This window comes from Myxine glutinosa, chromosome 13 (genome assembly GCF_964187855.1).
Source record: "Myxine glutinosa chromosome 13, kmMyxGlut1.1, whole genome shotgun sequence".
Taxonomy (NCBI): domain Eukaryota; kingdom Metazoa; phylum Chordata; class Myxini; order Myxiniformes; family Myxinidae; genus Myxine; species Myxine glutinosa.
This window is the reverse complement of record NC_136273.1, coordinates 99,154,026-99,178,752: the sequence shown is the minus strand read 5'-3', so window position 1 is coordinate 99,178,752 and position 24,727 is coordinate 99,154,026. Positions and strand designations below refer to the sequence as shown.

The following is a 24,727-nucleotide window of genomic DNA, read 5'->3' as shown; positions in this document are numbered from 1 at the left end:
GTGCTAATTATGCGTAATACGCTAATTTTAAAACCCGAAATTTTTTAAATTTTATGTCTCCGTGACATTCCTGGGACCATCCCGAGTCGAACAGTACTTGCCGCTCGCAAATCCGTCCACGGGTTCTCGAGATCTTAGAGATTGTAGACACATACATACATAGACACATACATAGATCAGGATACAGACACAGAGGCCAACTCTACTTTATATATATAGAGGTACCCGGCTTTGCACGGGAGTGGGTTACTTTGGGCCAGTGGGTTACTTTACATTAATGAGTAAATGTTTTTAACTCACCTGTTATTTGGGTTGTAGGCGTTCTGGTAGACGGTAGTAAGGTTGTCGGCAGTAGCTGTGTTCTAGGCTGGCTGCTAGACGTTAGTGGGGTTGGAGGTGGGCTGGTAGACGATAGATGGTGTCTGTCGGCGGGCTGGTTTGATACATATCGCAATCCATAATTATGGAGTGGGGCTGGCAAAAGACACATAGAATACTCCCTTGCCCTCTCCCGAGCAACGCCTGGCACCTCCTGTAGTCAATATATCAGTTCTACAGGGCCTCTGTGTAAACAACGTTCCGCGTTTTACTTTCGGGTGCCAAGATGGTAAGTTTTTCTTTGCTGGAAGTGCGAGAGGCCGCCACATACAGCTGACCATGGGTGAAGCAAGGCACGGACAGGTCCACTCCAATGGCCTTGAATGTCTGACCTTGTGATTTGTTGATTGTTATAGAAAAACATGGCTTGCATGGAAACTGGAGGCGACGAAACTGGAAAGGCAGCTCTGAATCTGATGGCATAAGTGGTATTCTGGGCAGAAGGATGACTTCACTTTTGTATGGCCCACAGGAAATGGTGGCCTCGATAACATTGGCATGAAGGCGGGTGACAAAGCAGCGAGTGCCATTGGTGGTCTTTGGTGGCTCCATGTTTCGGAGTATCATGATTGGGACACCGATCTTGAGAATCAGAATGTGTGGCGGCATTCCTGACAGCTCAATGGAGTTGAGCAGTTCAACGGGGTAGGTGACTGCCTCATCATCACAGATGGCACTGTCAACAGACTTGTACCTTCTCTCCTCACCAGGAAACTCAGACATGAGCCAGGTATTGTGCTTACTCACATTGGTGTTCAGAGGAGAGAGAATTGCTCGCTCAGCCAGCCACTCATGATTGTGAGCATTGGCAACCAAACATGGGTACACATCAGCCTTGAGCTCCTCCAATGTCTTCACAACCTTCCCCAGCCCAGTAGGGATTGTGATGGTGTCTGGTGCAGCTGTTAATGGGATCTGTCCATTGCCAACTTCCAGGAGCATTTTGGAAAAGTCAGCTGCCCCTTGATCCCCAGACAAATGCGTTCGCATGTTCCTTGTTAGGTGTTTGACAGTCACATGACGCCAGAGGTCGGAAGTTTTTAGACTGGCATTCACAATGTTGGCCCTTGTGCCCCTCTTGACCACAGGCAAGATCTGGCGGAAATCTCCACAGAGCAGCGTGGGTATGCCTCCCATGGGTCTGTGCACGCCTGTTATGTCCTGTAAAGTGCGGTCTACAGCTTCATACGCTGATTTGTGGGTCATTGGTGCTTCGTCCACAATGATGACAGCTGCATCGTTTATGACCCTGGCCAAGGCTGTGCCACGCTTGATGCCACATGTTGCTTGCTCCTTGGTGTGGGCGTCAAGTGGAATTTTGAATGTGCTGTGTAGTGTCCGCCCACCCTGGAGCAGTGTTGCAGCAATGCCACTGGATGCAGTTGCAAGGGCGATCTTTCCTTGGGATCGGATATGTTTGAGGATGGCATTGATGACGAAACTCTTGCCTGTGCCACCTGGCGCATCCAAGAAGATTATGTTACTGTGCCTCATGCCACTGTTGACGCTACCTTGTTCGACCAGTTGAAGGACTGCATTGTAGACATCACGCTGGTCATCAGTCAGCTGTTCAAGGAGATCATTGGCCTGAATTGTCAACTGATCTTGGTCATAATCTACCTCTCTGAAGTACTCCCTTGCGAGCCTCTCATCTGTGCCCCTCTGTGGTATTGGGAAGTCATACGAACTGAGAACACTGCCACCCATCAGCAACACCTTGTCCTCAAGTGCGCAGAGTGCCAGGTTGTAAACCTCATCATTGTAGCAAGCCGCAACATTACCAATATGGCGACGGTGCTGGAATAGGTAGTCTTCGGATAGCAGGTTACGAAAGTCCTCCCAGAGTGCACGTGGATTGCTGGGGAAGCAGCTGGTGAGAATGATGGCCAATAGGCTCCTGAGGTTTGATGCTGACTGGCTGATTCCTGCTTCCTCCATAGCAAGGTGAAGATGCTGGTCATTTTCCAAGAGTCCTCTTGCCAGGCATGCTTCACGGAAGGACAATTCTTGACCATCTACACTTCTCAGGGCATTGAAGGAAGTGGGACCACATATGTCAGTCAGAAGGAGGCGAACGTAGTAGCAGTCGCCTTGCCGTGGACTGATGCTGTACATGCGGCCAATAGCTGAAACTTCGTGGACAGTAAAATCTCCTCTAACAACCACGCCTCCTTGCTTGCGCCTGGTCCACTTCTTGCTTGACTTATCCCAGGTGTAGTACTGTGGCACCTCATGGTACTTGAGTGTCTTGGCGAAATCATCATGGCTGCAGAGATCAAACACTGGTGTTGTAGTGGGGTTGGGTGGTATAATTGACAATGTAAAATTGCGGCTTGTTAAATGATGCAAATTTACAAAAACTTGAACACTTAACATATTTTGTAAGTTAATATTGTTAACTCACCTGTTACCGGTGTTGTAGGTGGCCTGGTAGACGGTAGTGGGGTTGCCGGCGGGCTGGTTAATGGAAGTGGGGTTGCAGGCGGTCCGGTAGACGGTAGTGGTGTTGTAGACGGTAGACGTTAGTCTGTGGTTAACGTTCCGAAATACGCTAATTACGCTAACAGAAGCGCTGGAGGGAGCACTGCGCTCCCTCCCTTAGATTCCCTCCCTCTTCTGCTAGCGCTAATTACGCGTAACACACTAATTTTAAAACCCGAAGTTTTTTTAATTTTAAGGTGTGCTGTAGTCAGAAGCGCTAGAAGCGCTGCGCTCCCTCCCTTCGAATCCCTCTCTCTTCTGCCGCTTCTGCGCCGGCAATGCTTCTGCTACGCTAATTTTAAAACCCGAAATTTTTTAAATGTTTATGTCTCCGTGACATTCCTGGGACCATCCCGAGTCGAACAGTACTTTCCGCTCGCAAATCCGTCCACGGGTTCTCGAGATCTTAGAGATTGTAGACCCGAAGTTTTTTTAATTTTAAGGTGTGCTGTAGTCAGAAGCGCTAGAAGCGCTGCGCTCCCTCCCTTCGAATCCCTCTCTCTTCTGCTAGTGCTAATAATACGCTAATTTTAAAACCCGAAATTTTTTAAATGTTTATGTCTCCGTGACATTCCTGGGACCATCCCGAGTCGAACAGTACTTTCCGCTCGCAAATCCGTCCACGGGTTCTCGAGATCTTAGAGATTGTAGACCCGAAGTTTTTTTAATTTTAAGGTGTGCTGTAGTCAGAAGCGCTAGAAGCGCTGCGCTCCCTCCCTTCGAATCCCTCTCTCTTCTGCTAGTGCTAATAATACGCTAATTTTAAAACCCGAAATTTTTTAAATGTTTATGTCTCCGTGACATTCCTGGGACCATCCCGAGTCGAACAGTACTTTCCGCTCGCAAATCCGTCCACGGGTTCTCGAGATCTTAGAGATCATAGATAGAGGCCAACTCTACTTTATATATACTAGGGCATGCCCGTACTATATATATATATCTAAAATTATATCCCCCCCCTCTATTTACATGAAATGGTTTGGTCCAAAGCGAACGGCTTGCGAGTGGTGACAATCCCCCCCCTCTATTTACATGCAATGGTTCGGTCCAAAGCGAACGGCTTCCGGAGTTTGGTAAAGAAATCGCCATCGCGTACACAAACGCGCAGGAAAGCGAATGAATCGCAAATTCGTTTTTATTAGTTGTAAAACATAGTTTAACGCCAACATAGTTTGCAAACGTGAAATAAATGAATACGCTCTCAAATGTGCCATCCGAGGCAGAGTGTGCCCGCCACGTTCGGCACACGCAATCGTTCGCTGCTCTCTGATTGGTTGAATCGTTTTTTGGACATAGCTCGGTAAGTAATTGTCCGATTAATATGAAACCTTGAAAAGGCACATCCTCGGGTCCCCAGCAATATACCTGGCAAGTTAAAAGTATATCGGACCCGTGGTTGTCGAGAAACAGCGGTCACAGACAGACAAACGTACAAACGTACAAACGTACAGAGATTACTGGAATTATAGATAGATAGATGATGAATATATGTATGAATTCATTGAATGATGAATAAAATAATCATTGATTGGTGTGGCGGTGGATGTGGTGTATTAGCTGCGTTGAAGCCCTGGAGTGGAGTGCATTTGAACTGTCACCACAAGGGAGTTCCACAAACAGGATAAATGATGACCAAATGAGTGGATGCAGGTGGTGAGCCTGGATTTTAGGATTTTAACCAGGGGGGTGTTACTACAAATAATGAGGTCATCCAGGAGGAAGTGAGGAGGGTCTGTAGACAGAGAGAGAGAGAGAGTGAGAGAGAGAGAGCAGAGAGTGCTAGACGGGAAGAGAGTTGGTTTATAAAACAGACAGACGTACATTTCTGCAATGTGAGAGCATCAGACATCAGCCTAATCAGAGAAGATGCCAATGATGTTGGGAGCTTTAGATTCCACATAATTCAGGATTGACAGATGAAATGCTGCAGTGCCATTGCAGTCCATGTGGGAGAGCAGTACTTTATTGAGTTATGGACAACTCTATACTGTCGTGTATACATATCAATGCATGTGCATGTATAATAAATATAACGATGCCAACTTTATCTTTGTTTCAGATATTGAGGGACCAAGAGACGTGTTTGTGGTGAAAGCTACTGATCGAGCAGTGACTTTGACCTGGACACGTCCGAGTGCGACTTTTGATCACTACGTGATATCTTACAGCAAAAATTCTGATCAACCCCAAAAGATGATTCTGTCATCTGATATTGATTCTGTAACTGTGAGAAACCTGAGCTATGGAACGGAATACCTCTTTGTTCTGTGGGCAGAGAAAGGGAGTGCACGCAGCACTGACCTCATAACAAATGCAAAAACAGGCAAGTTGTGTTAATATTTCAAACTTCACTTTGACATTCTTCTAAAGTACATTATTACCCTCGCCTGAGGAGAGGGTATTGCATTTGAATCCGTTTGTCTGTCTGTTGTCTCTCTGTCTGTCTGTTTGTCCGCACAGAATAAATATGATTTTCTCTGCAACCGTTGGTCCGATTGACAGAAAATTTTCACCGTAGGTGCAACTCCACCTATACAATTTTTTAAGGATAATTATGACGTCATAGGTCACGTGGTTCGGCCGCCATATTGTAAAAACCGAAAAGCTTTGCATCTCTATATCTCGGAAAGCACTGATTAGAAAAAATTGAGATATTGCTCATTGTAAGGAACTCTCCATGTGGAATAACCTCTGTTAATGGTAATGTCATAGGTGCCTCCATTATGACGTCATAATTCGACATGTACAAAAATTCATCCGATCAAGATGAAATTTCTTGAGCATATTCTAGGGATAAATTGGTGGAGAAAAAAATATGATGACGTCATCGGTCACGTGGTTCGATCGCCATATTTGTTTTAACACAAAAGCCTTAAAAACCCACTGGAAACGCATCCTGGCGAGGGTTTGCAATCTCTTGTTGCTCTTTCTTGTTTATTTTGTGTTTAATTTTATTTCATTTGTCACTGATTTTTTGCACAGGTTGTCCACCTGCGACGGCACTGCGTTTCTCAGATATAACACCAACGAGCCTTGTTGTCTCCTGGGACATGCGCACGCCACTTCCAGCTGCCTTTGTTGTTTCCTACATGCCAAAATTTTTCGGAGCAATAAAACGTGTTATTGTGGATGGTCAGCATAATTATGCTGTTCTGTCTAAACTGCAACCAGAAATGGAATACATCGTGAATGTGGTCACTAAAAATGGTCTGTCGTCTTCCACGCCACTCGCAGGATTGGTCAGTACAGGTGCGTAGTGTTCCATTGCATGTAGCACATCGAGACATTACTATCTGGGCCATAAATTACATATTGTTTAAGAGGAGCATGATTTATCAGAGTTCCACCATTAGCATATTTGAATTTTTCACTGAGGATTCTAAAATTGACTTACGTGAGACCTTAATATTTATTATTAATATTTTAGCATCACCTTGTCTTATTTACCATGGTCATTCCAAAAACACTTCTGAAAATTTATCCAGAATTTCCACACATATAACTACCCCCACCCTTTTACGTCAGGATGAACTGACAATTGAGTTCCGGTAACTGTTTTTTAACATAGTTAACAATTTATTTTTTTAAACTGCAAATGATGAAAAAATATTATATTATGTCCATACATTTGAAATTTTCATGAAGAGCAATTATGGTTCACACCTTTATATTATATTCTGGATTGGAGGATAAGTAAGAGTGAGGAGATGGAGATCGGAGAAGAACATCAGGGGTTTAGAAAGGGTAGGGGGGACTACGGATGGGATGTTCACGCTGAGACAGCTGGTGGAGAAGAGGTTGGAGGTACAAGGTGAAATGGCATTGGGAATTTTGGATTTGGTGAAGGCCTACGACACTGCCCCAAGAGAGATGGTGATGGCAACATGGAGATGCATGGGGGTGCTTCAGCCCACCCATGTTTATCATGGTGATGGAGCTGGTAAGCAGGAAGATAAACATGAAAACTATTCTGGGGAGGATGTCGTATGGAGACGATCTGGCTGTTGTCATGGAGAGTTGGTGGGAGATGTAGGAAGTACTGGAGGAGTGGAAGGAGACATTTTGGATCCATGGGCTGAAGAGGAGCATGGAGAAGACTGAGGTGATTAGGGTTGGGCAGCAGAGAAAATAAATGAATATCATGTTGGAGGGGAAGGAGATCAGACAAGGGAATAGGTTTACATATCTGGGTGGAACAGTGTCCGGGGATGGTAAGTCCGAAGCAGAGGTGCAGAGGAGAATTCAGGTGGGTGCAAATGCATGGAGGAGGGCAGAGGGAGTAATGGCAAACAGAAACCTATTATGGAAATTGAAAGGGAAAGTGATGGTACCCTTTGTGGAGCCAGCCTACCTCTACAGTCTCAATATGGTGGTACTTGCAGCGAGACAACTACAGAGGTTGCAGGTCTGCGAGAACTTGGTCTGGATGAGGAGGTCTGGGTGATGAGGATTGTGAGAGTGAAGAGGGTCGATAGAAGGAAGATGGATGGACTGAGGGATGGGGCGAAGGTTGGTAAAAAGCCAGGCTGAAATGGGCTGGTCATGTGGTGCGGATGGAGGAAGAGAGAACGGCAAAGATAGCAGATAGGTTGAGGGAACAAGATAGGAGGAAAAGAGGAAGACTGAGATTGACATGGGAAGATTGTGTGAGGATGGATATCAGTAAGGTGGGGGTGGTTGGAGAATGGAGAGTGTTGGCCTGAGGACAGACGGGAGTGGAGGAGTATCGTGGTCAAGGTGGGCAGAAGCTTGGTGCCATCGGACCTCACCCTTATAAAGGGAAGAGGAAGAGAAGAAGACCTGTAGATATATGGATCACCAGTGATCATCATATTTCCCAAATTTCCGGTGAGCTTGAACAATGGCCTAGGGTTCACCTGGACAAACTAATCCAAGGTGTGTTCATTTTATCAGTCAAATTAGTTACCCCAACTCATTTGAACACGATCGGTAAAATAATAATCTCAGGTGATTCTTGGGTAATGCCCAAGTGACGTGGATGCATATTGTCCTGCATGCAGCTGGACAAATCCCTCCATCGTGCGAGAGGCTTGAGTTTAAAGGGAGGCAGGACATTCAACAAGATACAAGGCTTATTTACGGTCGAATGGACTTTTAATTGTTGAAAATCAAAAAGTACAGACAAGTTGAGGAATGTTTAACTTTCTCTCGAGCTTTACCCGACCACACTTGTCCCATTGAAGTGGTTGTCCCTTGGCTCCAAGAGGCTTTTTACAAACCTACAGGAAAAGTGTATATGTTACCTTTTGGGTACATAGGCTGGCTTGTTTGTACAACTCTTTTGGATTCTTTGTGTTATTAAAAATGATAACAGAACACTTTTTTCTGTGGCAGCTTCAAAGAAGATATTAACATTGTGTCATGGAGACGCCTTTATGGGAAAGCCAACAGAGACGACAACACCGAAACGTGCTGGGTGCAAAAGCGCACCAATTTCCAAACGTGAAAATCCTGATCTCGACAGCACGAATAATTACATCAAGTCACTTAATATCTCGGACTTTGATCCAGCAGGGCTTACTTTGTCCTGGGATGCAGATCAGTCTACATTTGAACACTTTTTATTGAAAATAAAGACTGTCCGTACTGGAGAGGTGGAAGAAATGTTGCTGTTTGGGAACACAACTTCGGTCAACCTCAAGACACTCAAGGAAGCCACTTCGTACAACATTACAGTAGTGGGGTTGAAGGATGGAAAACTGAGCAACTCGATCACCACGAAAATTACAACAGGTATTGAAAATGTCTTATCATTTATATTACAGTTAACATGCCCGACTATGATATATATATACACCAGCGAGGATCGGCTCGCGATGCTTCCCTCACCACATGTCGTCGCTCCAGAGGCATGGGCTTGTTTTAACTGAGGTTAATGACCTGACTACATGAGTTGCTGTGTTGTCATGATTTACACCAATAATAATACAAACAATTCTTTTGTACAAATTTATTTGTAAGATTGGTGATAATATTTATTTGTAATCATAAAAGGTCCAGGTGGTGTAAAGCTCTAAATGGTCAAGGGTCCAAGCTGGTCTTTTGGGTCTTTTGTGTCCTCTGGGGTTTTAAGGGTCTTTTGTTCTTTGGGGTATTTTGGGTCTTCAGGGTATTTTTGGTCTTTGGGGTATTTTGGGTCTTCGGGGTTTTTACGGGTCTTTGGAGTCTTTGGGGTATTTAAGGGTATTTTGGGTCTTCTGGGGTCTTGGTGGTCTTAAGGGTCATGGGGAGACTTAAAGGGTCTTCAAAGGTCAAAGGCCTCTCAGCATTCTAAAGGGTCAAAAGGTATATTCCAGCAGTACTTAATTAATAGACATATGTAATTAATAGACAGGATGCAACCGACATTTTTACAGTGCGTAATTAATAGATATATAGTCACACAGCCTAGGGTCTTTTGGAGCTTTTGAGTCGTCGGGGTCTTTTGGCTTCAGCACCTAATGGCTTCACGGACCGTGTTTTTCGCTTATATTTATATTTGAAGAAGAAGAAGACATGCATACATGCATAATCATATACGTTTGCTCCATTATAATAAGATGTACAATTAATTTTATAGCAAACCATTGGTATGCCAGTATTCAAAATTGTGCAAAACATTAATACACCACTTAACAACATCGTTCATAAAGAATTTGTCGACAGTTTGAAATTCTGACTTTTTCCGGCGTAGTCCATAGGGCAAAGCCGTCTAGAACAGTGTTTGGCCGTCTATGTATGCCCCCTCAAACGTATACCAATCAGAGCTGAGGATCTGCTCACATGACAGGGTGATGCGATTACGTCTGATATCATTACGGTGGTATGGTGGCTGACTCTCCACACTCCGGCATTTTGATTCCAATTTCGGTCAGGCCGAACATATTGTCGAACCTGTCATATATCACAATCACCATGCTCTACCTTTACGTTTTTCATTCAGTGTGAAACACAAACAAACCGATTGTTAAAATGACCATCAAATATCGAAAGCATCGGCGTTACGTCTCTTCCAACAATACGGTACGTATAGGCCTTAGGCGTTATGCCTACCCTTCGGGCCACTCCGGACAAATTAAGCCCAGGTTTCTTAATACAGTCGTGTACCGTTTCAGTGGTATCGTTTTCGTAATAGTAATAATAATAACAGTAAATATGACTATAACACTTTAATCCCAATGTCGTGAATGCAAAGTAGATGGATTGAAGTGGTGTATGGTTCATGATTCAATGATAAGCAGTGTACAGACTAAAACCGCGGAAGTAAGGAATTCTCCTCGGGTTTTTGATAGCATGTTATTTACCCAATTGTTGTGAGGTATATAGATTACAGTAGATCTTCGCTCAGTTCTGTAAGTAAAACTTACCTCATGGATGTCAGGATTCCTCCAAATTTCTTTGTTTAATGTTATAAACAGAATTAGCAACTGTTTAAAAAGCTAATCATACGTGTTTGTGGTTTATAATATTTTACAAGCCCGGCTACGCCGCTGTTAGACTTCCAGTCTTGTTTTAAATGCATAAATGCTCTCATAAAATAATGTGTTGATTTCAAGCAAAAGGTATAAATCGATGTCTTGTGTTTAATTCTAACATCATCACTTTCCCCTCTTGTTTCCCTATAGATCAGACAACACTTCCGCTGTCACAAAGAAGCATATTTTTGGATCAGGAGCGGAGACGTAGATCTGTCCTTCCGAAGCGGTTCCATAAAACTTCTGCTGTTTCTCTTAGAAATTCCAAAAAAGGTAATTGGTAATCACACAAATAGAAAACAATAGCAGTATTATATATTTGCAAAATGTTATTTTTACTTTAATTATTATCTACATAAGATGTACAGTACAATGTTGTTGACAGCAACAAGCTATATATACCTGTTGCTTGTGATTGCTGGTGTTCATAGTATTTCATTTTTGGTTCACGAGTTATCAAACAGTGACCACTATATTCGTCATGGGTGTGCGTCTGTCTGTCTGTCTGTCTGCAGCATAACTACCCGGTGATATCATTCGATCTTGATGAAACTTGGGTTGGAGATTGATATCATGATCTAGTTGTGTCCTGCCTAGAGTGGGCTTATTGCGCCCATTGTGGGCGGAGCCACGCCCAAAAAATATGTATTTTAGGGGGTAATCGAGTTCAAGCTACATCTTCTCCGAGGGAGTTGGTGGAATCTGGCAGGGGTTTCGGTATTTGGTTAGGCCAATGTCATGTGTCTAGCCCCACGCAGCTCGATTTTTTTCATTTTCGCCCCAAGGTCAATGTCACAAGGTCACGAAATTTAGAAAAGTCGATTTTTGATGGTTTTATTACATTGTTCGCTTCCTGATAGGGTGAAATGTCGTACATGATCTTATATTATCACATGCATCATGAAATACAAGTTTTCCAACAAATTTCAGAATCTTCGACCTTTGACCTTTGAAGGTCACAAAGGTCAAAGTTGTTGGAATCGAACTGAATTTTCGGTGTTGTGTAGCTAACTAACCTCATAACTGATTATACATTATTGTCTATCTCATTTCAAGGTCAGTGTTACGTGGTCCCCTCAGTGCATACCAGGTCTCGGTGACCCCCGGACCGTGAGAGGACCTTCGCCAGCAAATAGTATTATATAGGCGCATTCGCCACGCAATCCATAGGAATTTCACCCAGGCGACAACTGATGTGCAAGTATATATTTCCAATGGTAATGATACCAAACACTTTCAAAGACACAACCACGGAGATTTTCCCCGAGCAATCAACAATACACAACCAGGCACAATCAATATTACAACCATGTGAACTCATCTACACAAACTCTAAGATGGCCATCTTAATCTTATACATTCCTCACGTGAGCCCCACTCCTGACTCCCTCCGTGGTCAATGTCTCTCCTCTCCGCACACGGGCGGTTGAACGAGCCCCGGGCGGACGTGCTCTAAACGTGCCGTCTCGGACTGGGGCCGCGGCTGCAGCGCACCTCCTTGCCAAGCCACGGGGCAAACCCAGCGCGGCGTCCAACGTGCGCGAGGCCCCAAGTGCGGACCCGTACGCGTCTTTGTAGACGGGGCAAAACCCAGCGCGGCTTTCGACGCGAGCGAGGCCCAACGTGCGGACCCGTACGCGTCTTTGTAGACGGGGCAAACTGTCCCGGACGCTTGGTTTCGTGCACGAACTCACGGTGACTGGACGTGTCAAAAGGTATTTACCGCCCAGGTAACTCCTCTCGCCAGACGTTTCGCAACGGCGCGTTTTCCGCGCAGCGTAAGGTCGATTCCACCTTCTCGTCGTCGCGGGGCGAGGAAGAAGACGCACCGTCCTTTTTTTCCCCTCGTGTCTTTTTCTTCTTCCGTTTCCGGCCACTTCCGTTTCCGGCCACTGGCTCCGAAGGGCTCCTGACCCTCCCATCACAACAACCCTTAATATAATACACACGGATAAGCAACCTGAATGGTAATTTACATACATTCACCTAAATATGTAACACTCCCCCCCTTCAAGAAAGAAAGTTTGAACCCAGCGAAAACTTTCTTTGCCGGCCAATTTGGAGAAACAAACCAGATCACTCAACCCTCCAGATTACTCCCTCTGGACTAAGTACCAACAACGACATTGTCCCTGCCAAATCAAACTCCCTCTCATGACCCTCTGACTTTGACCGTCAGTTTCTTGGGAATGAAGGTTAAGGGGTTGATCCAAGATCCAAAGTTAGGCAACTCGATAGCACTTTTTCCGGGAGGCCAAGCCGAGTATTCACTACATGGATGCCTTTAGGAACGCGGAGTTCACGGTTAGTCCGTGCAGGAAAGTTCTCTACATGGGCGCCTTGAGGAACGTGGAGTTCACGGTTAGTCCGTGCATAAAGTTCCCTGCCTGGACGCCTTTAGGAACGGCGTTCACGGTTAATTCGTGTAGGAATCTTGGCTCGGCGGCTCCGCCGCCTTCAGTGCTTCAACTTTTCAGAACTTCCCTAATAATTATGGTGGGACCACTGGTCCCTGTAGTCCCATGAATAGCGGTCTCCTTCTCGGCCACCACCAAAACTACCGCCCAGTTGTCCTCTCCTGTAGACCTCTCGACGCCTACGAAATGCCTTCCCTACTGTTATGGTCCGACCCTCCAAATCCTTGCCATTCCAATTCTTCTCTGCCTCTCTGGCGTCTTTTGTGCTGGCAAACGTGACAAAGCCGAACCCTCTTGACTGTTGCGTTTCCCAGTCTCTTACCAACCGCACTTCCACCAGCGGCCCATATCTGTTGAAGACAGAGGTCAGAACTTCTTCCTCTGTTTTGAAGTTCAGTCCCCCTACAAATAACTTGGCACTTTTGTCGCCATCCCGAGCTGGTGTGGCGTTATTTTCCCTGCTGGGCTCTTTACCAACCCTCAGGTTACCATAAACTTGACCCCCGGCCAAATCATTCCCAATAACCACAGATACACCCTCTACAGGAAGCGTGGCTTGTAAACCGACGGTGACCGGTCCTGACACCAAATCAGACTCCAAATGGATGACATGAAGGGGAGCACTAACACCGCCCCCGATCCCCTGTAAACGAACACTATCCCCCGTTGCCGTCTCCTCGGACCATGGCAAAATGCCTTCAAGCATTAAAGATTGATGTGCCCCTGTGTCCCTCAATATCCTAACCGGTTTCCGGTTAGTCGAGGCTCCATCCCGTGACACAAACCCCTCTGAAATAAAGGGTTGGTAACCCTTTTGATGGCGATTTCTCACAATGGCCATTGCGTTTGGAGTCGTAGTAGTCGGACTCCGCTCTGGGTCTTCGCTTTTCCTGCGGTAACAACTGGACATCAAGTGTCCAGGTTTCTTGCAAAAAGCGCAAGTAGGCCCGGAGGAAAAACTCGTGGTCTGCCTCGGGCCCCCCGAACTATAAGTTTGTCTTGGGCCCTCATCCCTCCGATTTCGAACCGGTGGGGTATCATAGTTGTCCCCATAATCCTCTCGAGGCCGCCGCCATGTATGGTCGTTCTCCGCACCTGCTGTTCCCCACCTCCCCTGCGGAGATCTAGGCGAGGAGTTAGGTTCGTGGACCCCTATTCGGTGGGTTAAGGCATAATCATCTGCCATGGTGGCTGCGTCCCACAACTTCGGTACTTTCTTTTCCTGCAGGTACACTTTGATGTCCTCGTGGACACACTGCTGGAATTCCTCCACCAGGATCAAGTCCCGCAATGTTTCGAAGTCTTTCCCGACTCCTTTTGACTCACACCACCGATCAAACATGTTTTCTTTCACTCTGGCAAACTCCACATGGGTCTCACTCTCCCTCTTCCTGGCCTTCCTGAATTTTTGCCTGTAAGCTTCCGGAACCAACTCATAGGCTTTGAGGATGTGCTTCTTCAGTACCTCATAATCTGCACATTGGTCCATTGGTAGCGCCGAATAAATTTCCTGAGCTTTCCCCACCAGCACACTTTGCACGAGTATGGTCCATGCCTCCTCCGGCCAGTTTAATTGTCGAGCCACTTTCTCAAAGTGTGGAAAAAATTTCGCGACTTCTTTTTCACTGAACGGTGGAACCAGCCTCACATGTCTGCCCACATCCCAGGTTTTCTGGTTAGGTGTCGACCCCGTCAGCAAGGGTGGTGCCCCTCCCCGTTCTCTCATTAACTCCAGCTCCTTGACTTTGATTTCTTGTTGAAGCTCCATGTCACGTTCCTTTAATTCCCTTTCCGCTTTTCTCTCCTCTGCTTCGAGGTCCCTTGCAGCTCTCCTTTCCTCTGCTTGTTCCTTTTCTCTTCTTTCCTGGAGTTCTCTTTCCACTCTCCTTTCCTCTGCTTGTTTCTCTTCCCTCCTCGCTTCTGCTTTCCTTTCTTCTTCTTTTAACCTTTCCTGGAGTTCTCGTTCCACTCTCCTTTCCTCTGCTTGCTTCTCTTCTCTCCTCTCCTCTGCTTTCCTTTCTTCTTCTGCTCTTTCCTTTTCTGCTTTCCTTTCTTCTTCTGCTCTTTCCTTTTCTGCTTTCCTTTCTTCTTCTGCTCTTTCCTTTTCTGCTTTCCTTTCTTCTTCTGCTCTTTCCTTTTCTGCTTTCCTTTCTTCTTCTTTGATCCGTTCCTGGCTCCGTAATTGCAACTCCAGTTTCCGGAGCTCCACGTCTTCTGGCTCTTCGGGTAGCCACTCCCAGGCTAACTCGTCCCATGTTCCTAATCCCACCATAGATTGTATCACCGTGGCCTGCAACTCTGCCTTCCTCAAATTAGTTCGGACCTCCAAGTTAAAATGTTTGGCCAATTTCAAGAGATCCGACTTTAGCAATGCTCGGAACTGTGCCTCACTCGGGGTTACCCCAAAGTTCTGTGCCACAAACGCCATGGTGCCTATCGTTAACACCTGTTAACCTTCACCCCAAGACTTTCCCCAATTTCTCAAAAAAAAATATTACCAATTAATAATTAATTAATAAATTTTAATTACCAAAAATATTATTATTTTATTATTTTCTACACTTTTAGATCCCGGACGTAGACCCAATTGCGAAACCGCAAATCGTAATTTGGACGAGCCCCCAATTCTGTTACGTGGTCCCCTCAGTGCATACCAGGTCTCGGTGACCCCCGGACCGTGAGAGGACCTTCGCCAGCAAATAGTATTATATAGGCGCATTCGCCACGCAATCCATAGGAATTTCACCCAGGCGACAACTGATGTGCAAGTATATATTTCCAATGGTAATGATACCAAACACTTTCAAAGACACAACCACGGAGATTTTCCCCGAGCAATCAACAATACACAACCAGGCACAATCAATATTACAACCATGTGAACTCATCTACACAAACTCTAAGATGGCCATCTTAATCTTATACATTCCTCACGTGAGCCCCACTCCTGACTCCCTCCGTGGTCAATGTCTCTCCTCTCCGCACACGGGCGGTTGAACGAGCCCCGGGCGGACGTGCTCTAAACGTGCCGTCTCGGACTGGGGCCGCGGCTGCAGCGCACCTCCTTGCCAAGCCACGGGGCAAACCCAGCGCGGCGTCCAACGTGCGCGAGGCCCCAAGTGCGGACCCGTACGCGTCTTTGTAGACGGGGCAAAACCCAGCGCGGCTTTCGACGCGAGCGAGGCCCAACGTGCGGACCCGTACGCGTCTTTGTAGACGGGGCAAACTGTCCCGGACGCTTGGTTTCGTGCACGAACTCACGGTGACTGGACGTGTCAAAAGGTATTTACCGCCCAGGTAACTCCTCTCGCCAGACGTTTCGCAACGGCGCGTTTTCCGCGCAGCGTAAGGTCGATTCCACCTTCTCGTCGTCGCGGGGCGAGGAAGAAGACGCACCGTCCTTTTTTTCCCCTCGTGTCTTTTTCTTCTTCCGTTTCCGGCCACTTCCGTTTCCGGCCACTGGCTCCGAAGGGCTCCTGACCCTCCCATCACAACAACCCTTAATATAATACACACGGATAAGCAACCTGAATGGTAATTTACATACATTCACCTAAATATGTAACAGTCAGTAACCTTCGTTTTGACATTTCCAGGCCTGGCCTGTCCGGGCCTGTTTTGGTTATAGTCCGTCCTTTGTCATTGAATACCGCTCGCTCATGAACCATCGTCGTCTCCTGACTTGTCTTTGTTATTTCCCTTTTTGTATTTGAATGATATTTAAGTTTCCTTTCACTCTCCAAATTAAAGCTCTCGCTTGTTAGACATGACAGTATTTCACAAAGTACAGGAACCATTATAAACAATTGCTTTTTTTGCTTAAGTTGTTCATTCTTTGTGATAAAGACACGGACTGAAATCGCTAGCAAAGTAAAGACACCAGGCCCATTGGATATCAAAATGAGTGGTGAGAATTTGTTTGCGATTGCGCTGTTTTATAACAGAGGTAATCCTTTTTTATGTTGGATGCAATATGCAACCACTTTATATTTACATTAATGAACAGGATTATAAATAATGAAATTGATATATGTGGAAAATTACATGCCCAAACCAGGAATCGAAACCAGGTCTTCTGGAAAACCGTACCAGTGCTCTGCCAGATGAGCTACCTGGACGACCTTGACCAAGCATGCAATTTTCCCACACATATGATTGCCACTCAATTTCCGTCAATGCTTCCGGGGCACTCGCTGCCAACCATAGCAGCACCAACGGCCTGAACATGAGAGGTCTTCCTCCAATGGGGGGACAAATCCATGTCCGCTATTATAAACACCACTGGGGGCGTAAAAACACAATTAAATAAATGAACAGGTTTATAAACATAGCACTGGTGCAGTTCACCAGAGGACCTGGGTTTGATTCCTGGTCTGGGCGTGTAATTTTCCCACATATATCAATTTAATTATGTTACATTTAACAATGGTTATAACATGGACACAGAGTATACGATAAAGGTAGAGGCAAAAAGACCATGGCGGATGGGCACGGGGGTACGCAGTGTAATCGAGGATAGCCTAAGGAAAAGACATTCATCAAGTACAAAGTAACAGCATTAGAGTCCTACCTACTCACATCATTATCCGAGTAAGCAGAGGCTAGTTTTGATAATAATTCGTCAGGCCTCTAGAGAATATGAAAAGGGCATCACCAAAATATTAAACATAACCTCAATGAAATGTGGGCCTCTTGAGGAATATCACAGGAGAATTGGTGGTCAATGAGGGTGAGATGGCAGAGTTATTAAATAGGTTTTTCCCTTCTACATTTACACAAGAAAAGTCAGGGTAACTTCCAAATGCTAATTTCCAATAGCCGAGAGTATCTATCTCGAGGGTGAGCAACGAATTTTAGAGAAGATCCAAGTAGAAGTGGAGGAAGTAAAGAAGTAGCGAGAAACGCAAAATGATGATGAAGCATTTTGTTTTCAGCCATTCATTGGAGTTCCAGCTCCAAGGGCGGATAATAGGCATCCAAGATCGGTATTGAAGGAGGTGCCGGAGCAGATAAGCTCGGTGTTAGTGGATATCTTGAACAGCTCGTTGAAGTCATGACAAGTGCCGGAGGATTGGAGAGTAGCAAAAGTAACACCGTTATTTAAGAAAGGATCCAGAGAATCATTGGGGAACGATAAAACTGTTAGTTTGACTTCAGTTGTGGGGAAGGTGTTGGGGACGTTAATTAAGGAACGGGCAGGGAACCATTTTAATAATTTCAAAACAATTAAAGGTAGTGAGCATGGATTTACTCCATGGATTCACACCAAGGGAGGTCATGTTCAACAAATACATTGAAGTTCCATGAGGCAGGTTCTGACTGGGATGATTAGAAAGTCCAGTGGATGTGGTTTACATTCACGTGAAAAAGTAAGTACACCCCATGTAAAGTTTTGACTTTTTCAACATATTTCAACATACAGCTATTTGATCTTCATTTCAACAATATTGATAGATAAAGGTGATATAATATAACAAATATCATGAAACATTTACATTTTGTAGTCCATTGTATAATTTAAATAAACATAAATGCAAATTTTGCATGTGGAAAAAGTAAGTACACCCTTTTTTTTTTTCTTTTTTTTTTTTTTTTTTTTTTTGTATACAATATCGAGGCTCGTGAAAGAGCGAACATTAATCACACAGAAAGACAAACCGACACATAAAACATATAACATAGGGAGCGGTAGACAAGATGGGGAGAGAGGGGGAAGGACACAAACACAACATTTGAGAGCAGGGACCGAGAGACATGGAGACATCGAGAGATCTGAGAGAGGGCGAGGGCTTTGGGGGGGGGGGGGCGTGGGAAGGGGGCAGTGGGAGAGGTATAAAACATATGGACACTGCCAGGACTTCCAGGAAAGAAGTTGGAATTTCAAACAAGGTGGATCTGGGGTGAATTAGCGGGGGTAGAAAAGATCAAGGTTTTGGATGGGGGAAGATAAGAGATGGTGGTGAACAGCTGTTTTAAAGACCTGGAGGGAGGAGTGGGATTGAAGGGAGTGAGGGAGTTTGTTCCAGAGGCGGGAGAAAAGAGGAATGAAAGAGTGAAGGTGAGCGGAGAGCCGAGATTTCGGCAGTTTAACCATCAGAGGGTTGCTGGCAGATCTTGTGCGACCTGTAGGAATATTTGGGGGACAGAGCACAGAGAGAGCTGGGGGTGCAAGGCCGGAGAGGAGTCGGTAGAAGACAGAAAGACCACCTACCTGCCTGCGGTGAGTGAGTGAAAGGCCCTCAGAGATAGCTTCATCGCGGGAGATTCCAATAATTCTGAAAGCTTTGGTTTCAACAGCGTGAAGCCGAGCTAGGTGTGAGGCAGGAGCACCGGCCCATAGGGGAGAACAGTATTCCATTGAGCTGCGGATGAAAGCCTTGTATGTGGTGAGGAGCTCAGGTGTGCCGAGGAAGGACTTCGCACGACGGAGGATGCCCAGTCGGCGACTGGCTTTGGAGGCCAGCTTGGAAATGTGGTTTTCCCAAGAAAGATCATGGCAGATAGTGAGACCCAAAATCTTGAGCGACAGAACTTCTTGGAGAGGATTGTTGAGAAAGTAGATGGGAGGGTTGTCCAGTCGATCTTTTCGGAGAGACATAGTAAGAGTGTGAGATTTGTCAGGATTGAAAGACATGTTCCACTTGTTTGACCAGTCTGTGATTTTGTCCAGGTCTTCAGAGAGTGAGGAGGCAGCAGACTGCCGATCTGAGGGAAGAGGAATGGAGCGGCAGAGAGTGGAGTCATCAGCAAAGAGATAGAGAGGATTTTCGAGAGAGTCAGAGAGATCATTGATGAAGACCAGAAAAAGCACGGGGCCCAGAACACTGCCTTGGGGAACTCCAGCCTGAACAGGAAGAGGAGATGAGAGAAACCCATTCAGGGCCACACGTTGACGACGACTAGAGAGGAAGTCCGCCAGCCATGCGTGGAGATTTCCATGGATACCAAAGGAGGAGAGTTTGGTGAGCAGAGCGGGGTGCCAGACCGTGTCGAAGGCACGTGATATGTCGAGGGAGACAGCTCTAATTTCCTGTTTGGCATTGAGGACCTCCATCCATTGTTGAGACAGCAGAAGCAGCATGTCCAGAGTAGAGTGACCTGGTCTGAAACCAAATTGATGATCAGAGATCAAGCCATTGGAGAAGAGGAAAGATTTCATATCAGAAGCAATGATGGATTCCATGACTTTGCTGATAATTGGGAGAAGGCTGATTGGTCTGTAGTTGCTAGGATCTGTTTTTGCACCTTTTTTGTGCAAAGCGGTGATGTTGGCTGATTTCCAAGCAGATGGCAGTTGACCTTGAGCAAAAGAGAGGGTGAAGAGAACAGAGAGAGGGTGAGATAGAGCAGCAGAGCAGGATTTTAGGACCCGTGGGCTGATGCCGTCGGGTCCAGTTGCAGAATCAGAGTCGAGGGTTGACAGAAACTTTTCCACCTTGTCAGGAGGAAAGGACACGGAGTCCAGGAGCAGCAGGGTACGACTGGGTATGGTGGGTACAGAGAGGGATGGGTTTGGGACACAAGATTTAGAGGCAAACACAGAGTTGAGGCATTCAGCTTTTTCACGTGCGGAGTCAGCTGTGTAGCCGTTTGAGGTAAGGGAGGGGATGGAGGGGGAACAAACACCAGAAACGGATTTGACCAGACGCCACCAGGATTTGGAAGAGGGAGACAGATAAGAGAGTTCGGTCTTGAGAACGGAGAGATATTGTTTCCTGGCTCTCCTGAGGGTGGACACACACTTGTTTCGGGCTTTGTGAAAGGAAATGAGATTTCCTTCCGTTGGATTTGCTTTCCAGGAGACGAAGGCAAGTTGTTTCTGGGCAACAGCCTCACCACAAGATTCCGTGTACCATGGACGGGAGGAAGGGTATGACAACTGAAGACGAGATGGGATAAATCTGTGCATGAGAGAGAGCAATTTACTTTGGAAGAATTCCCAGGATGAGTTGATGTCAGAGGTGGTAGAGATGGGAGACCAGTCCAGATGATTGATGGCTGCTTGAAGACCGTGCCAGTTGGCCTGAGTGAAATGCCAGACTCGTCGACGCTGAGCAGGCTCCCTGAGGATGGTCAGAGAGATGTCCACTTTAACAAGGACATGATCAGATGATCCGATCGGAGCAGAAGAAGAGCAGCAGACATTTTCAGGGAAGTTAGTCATAACCAAGTCCAGAAGAGAAGATGTTCCGTTGACTGAGATCCGGGTCGGGAAATTGACAGATTGTGTCAGTCCCAGTGAGTCGCAGAAGTCCTTTGCTGAGGAGCCATGGCTGGTGAGAGAGGTACCCACACCCAGCCAACTGGCATGATGACAGTTGAAATCACCACATATGAGGAAGAGAGAGTTGGGATGAGTAGATAGAAGTTGGTCCATATCATCAGACAGCGAGATGTAGATGGAGTCATCACTGTTTGGTGGACGGTACAACACACATATGAACAAGAGGTGGGAGCGAAGGGGAAGCCGTAGCCAGAGGTATTCCTGGGGGTGAGGTGGAGAGAGTGCAGTGCAGGGCGAGTGAGGAAGAGAGTTTTTGATAAAGATAGCAACCCCGCCTCCAGGACGAGGCTCAGGTCTATCATACCGGAGGAGGGAGTAGCCCGGGAGAGATACTATGGAATCAGAGACATCATAAAGGAGGAAAGTTTCTGTTAAGCAGATCACGTCTGGTTTGACAGAAGCAACCTGTATGGAGAGATCAGTTAAGTTTGAACGAAGGCCCCGGATGTTTGAGGTCCATACCGTTAATGAAGAGGAAGGGGGAGCATCAGATACAGAACAGGGGGGAGGAGGGGTAGGGTAAGATGTGGAAGATGTGGAAGAGGTGGAAGAGGTAGGGAGAGCTGTTGAAGGTGTGTCAGAGATTTCAGAATAGCTCGGAGAAAGGGAAGGATGGGGCGGACAAAAGGTTTGATGGTGATTGGGTGAGCCACAATGAGGTGTTATTTGAGGAGGGGGAAGAGCGAGGCAGAAGGTTGGGGGAGATGGAGGTGAGAGTTTGAAGGGGGAAGAAGCGGGGAGGACGCTTTGAGGAGGGGGAGTGAGCGGGGGGAAATTGAGAAGCAATGAGGGTGGGGAGATTTGAAGGGGAGGGGTGAGGGGGGAGTTTGGGAGGGAAGGGGCAAGGGGAGGGATTTGAAAGGGATGGGATATGGGGGAGATTTGGAGGGGAGGGGTGAGGCAGGAGTCTAGGAGGGGAGGGGCGAGGGGGCGTCTTGGCGGGGAGGGGTGAGGGAGTAGTTTAGGAGGGAGGGGGCAAGGGGGGAGATTTGAAAGGGATGGGTGATGGGGAAGATTTGGAGGGGAGGGGTGATGGGGAAGATTTGGAGGGGAGGGGTTATGGGGAAGATTTGGAGGGGAGGGGTGAGATTGGATTTTTGAAAGTGTACGATTTATGGGAAACGAACATTTATTGCAAAATGAGTTTCTTGTGACCTTCGAGTTAAAAATACGTTTAAGGACGCTGGATGGAGGATGGAGTGCAGGAGAGTTTAGGGAATGTAGAACAAAGGCACTATAGGAGATGGATATTTTTTTTGGGATGAATTGATTTGGTGAGCAAGTCGAAAGCAGCCTTTTAAAGAAGAAGAAGAAAAAGGTGTTGTAAAATATGACGGAATACATAACTTGAGGGGAAAGTGTAAACATTGAAGGTTAATGAGTGAAAACTATCTGGGGAAATGGGGGAGAAACACGTGGTCGAAGAACGAACGAACGAATAAGAATGAATAAACGAATGAGAACAGAGAAGGAAATGTTTTTTTTTTTGTTTTTTTTTTGTTTTGTTTTTTTGAGTTGAGATTTACACAAGGAAGTAGGCTATGGGTGAAAAGACTGGGAATACAGAGAACGAAGTCATGACAGATCGTAGTTGACGTATTAGACCCTTGGCTCTAATAGGTGGTATTGCCCCCTTTGGGAGAAACAACCTCAAGTAGGCATTTCTTATAACTGTCTACCAGTCTCTGACATCGACTGGGAGAAATTTTTGCCCACTCCTCCATGCAGAATTCTTTCAGCTGTGCGATGTTTGAGGGGCTTCTTGCATGCACAGCTCGTTTCAAATCCCCCTGCAACATCTCGATGGGATTTAGATCCGGGCTTTGACTTGGCCATTCCAGAACCCTCCATTTCTTTCTTTTCAGCCATTCCTTGGTGCATTTACTGGTATGTTTAGGGTCATTGTCATGTTGCAAGGTCCACCTTCAGTTGAGCTTCAACTTTCTGACAGATGGCGTCACATTATCCTCAAGCACCCTCTGGTACAATGAAGAATTCATCGTGGATTCTATGATGGTGAAATGCCCAGGCCCTGATGCAGCAAAGCTGCCCCAAACCATAATATTTCCACCACCATGCTTTACAGTTGGTATCAGGTTCTTGTGGTCAAATGCTGTCTTTGGTTTTCGCCAAACATGTCTTCTGGTACTGTGGCCAAATAGCTCTAGCTTTGACTCATCTGTCCAGAGCACATTGTTCCAGAAGTGCTGGTCTTTGCCTCGGTGTTCATTGGCAAACTTTAGTCTTGCCCTGATGTTCTTTCTGGACAGCAAAGGTTTCCTCCTGGCACACCTCCCACGTAGATCAAATTTGTGCAGCCTCTTTCTAATGGTAGACTCGTGCACTTTGACATCAACAGTGGCAAGAGCTACCTGTAGGTCCCGTGATGACATTCTGGGGTTCTTAGAGACCTCTTTCAGCATCTTGTGGTCTGCTCTCGGGCTGAACTTGCTGGGGCGGCCTGGCCTGAACAAGTTGGCAGTTGTTTGGAATCTTCTCCACTTGTAGATGATCTTCCGGACTGTCAAATGATTGATTTCAAATTGTTTGGAGATCTTTTTAAATCCCTTCCCAGACTCGTAGCCATCTATAACCTTCTTTCTGAAGACCTCAGAGACCTCTTTTGATCTAGGCATGGTGACGCCACACACGTCAACAACAAAGAGCAAACCAAACTAAATGTCTGAGGTTTAAATAAGACAGGTTCCTCCAAGATCCTCTCTAACGATGTTCTAATCATTTGCACCTGAGCTGGTGCACCTGATTCTAATTTAGGTATTTGATGTAGTGATAAATGTAGGGGTGTACATACTTTTTCCACATGCAAAATTTGCATTTATGTTTATTTAAATTATACAATGGAGTACAAAATGTAAATGTTTCATGATATTTGTTATATTATATCACCTTTATCTGTCAATATTGTTGAAATGAAGATCAAATAGCTGTATGTTGAAATATGTTGAAAAAGTCAAAACTTTACCTGGGGTGTACTTACTTTTTCACATGACTGTATCTCGACTTTCAGGAAGCTTTTTATAAGATACCTCATAGAAGGCTGCTTGCTAAGGTGATGACTTATGGTGTGGTTGGTAGAGTTATCAACTGGACTGGAATCTGGCTTTGCGGCAGGAACCAAAGAGATGGTAAATAGGAGGATATCCGGCTCTGAGGATGTATGTAGTGCGGTACTCCAGCGATCAGTTCTCGGACCGTTATTATTGATAATCTACATCAACAATTTGGAAGAGCCGTAACGTCTATGCTTTCGATATTTTATGATCATTTTTACAATCGGTTTGTTTGTGTTTAACACTGAATTAAAACGTTAAGGTAGAGCACGGCGATTGTGATATATGACAGGTTCGACTATATGTTCGGCTTGAACGAATTGGAATCAAAATGCCAGAATGTGGAGAGTCAGCCGCTGTACCGCCGTAATGATATCAGACGTAATCACATCACCCTGTCATGTGACCAGATCCTCAGTTCTGATTGGTATACGTTTGAGGGGACATACATACACACAGACAGACAAACACTGTTCCAGACGGCTTTGCCCAATGGGCTACACCGTAAAATAGGGAGTGCTAACTCTGTACTGGAATTTAGTGAGTCCTCGCCTGGAATATTGTGTTCAGTTTTGTTCGCCACATTTGAGAAAGGACATACCTGCCATGGAAAAAGGGTCC

The 24,727-nt window shown here is 45.8% G+C and overlaps 1 protein-coding gene across 1 annotated transcript in view; it reads left to right on the top strand.

The window, feature by feature from the left end:
- The window catches only part of LOC137438412 (tenascin-R-like), a 112,845-nt gene that overhangs the window by 56,126 nt on the left and 31,992 nt on the right, over positions 1-24,727 (top strand). The window contains exons 6-9 of the mRNA XM_078767823.1: positions 4,919-5,182; positions 5,842-6,108; positions 8,215-8,613; positions 10,485-10,607. Of these exons, the coding sequence (XP_078623949.1) occupies positions 4,919-5,182; positions 5,842-6,108; positions 8,215-8,613; positions 10,485-10,607 (1,053 nt within the window). The remainder of the gene's footprint in view (positions 1-4,918; positions 5,183-5,841; positions 6,109-8,214; positions 8,614-10,484; positions 10,608-24,727) is intronic.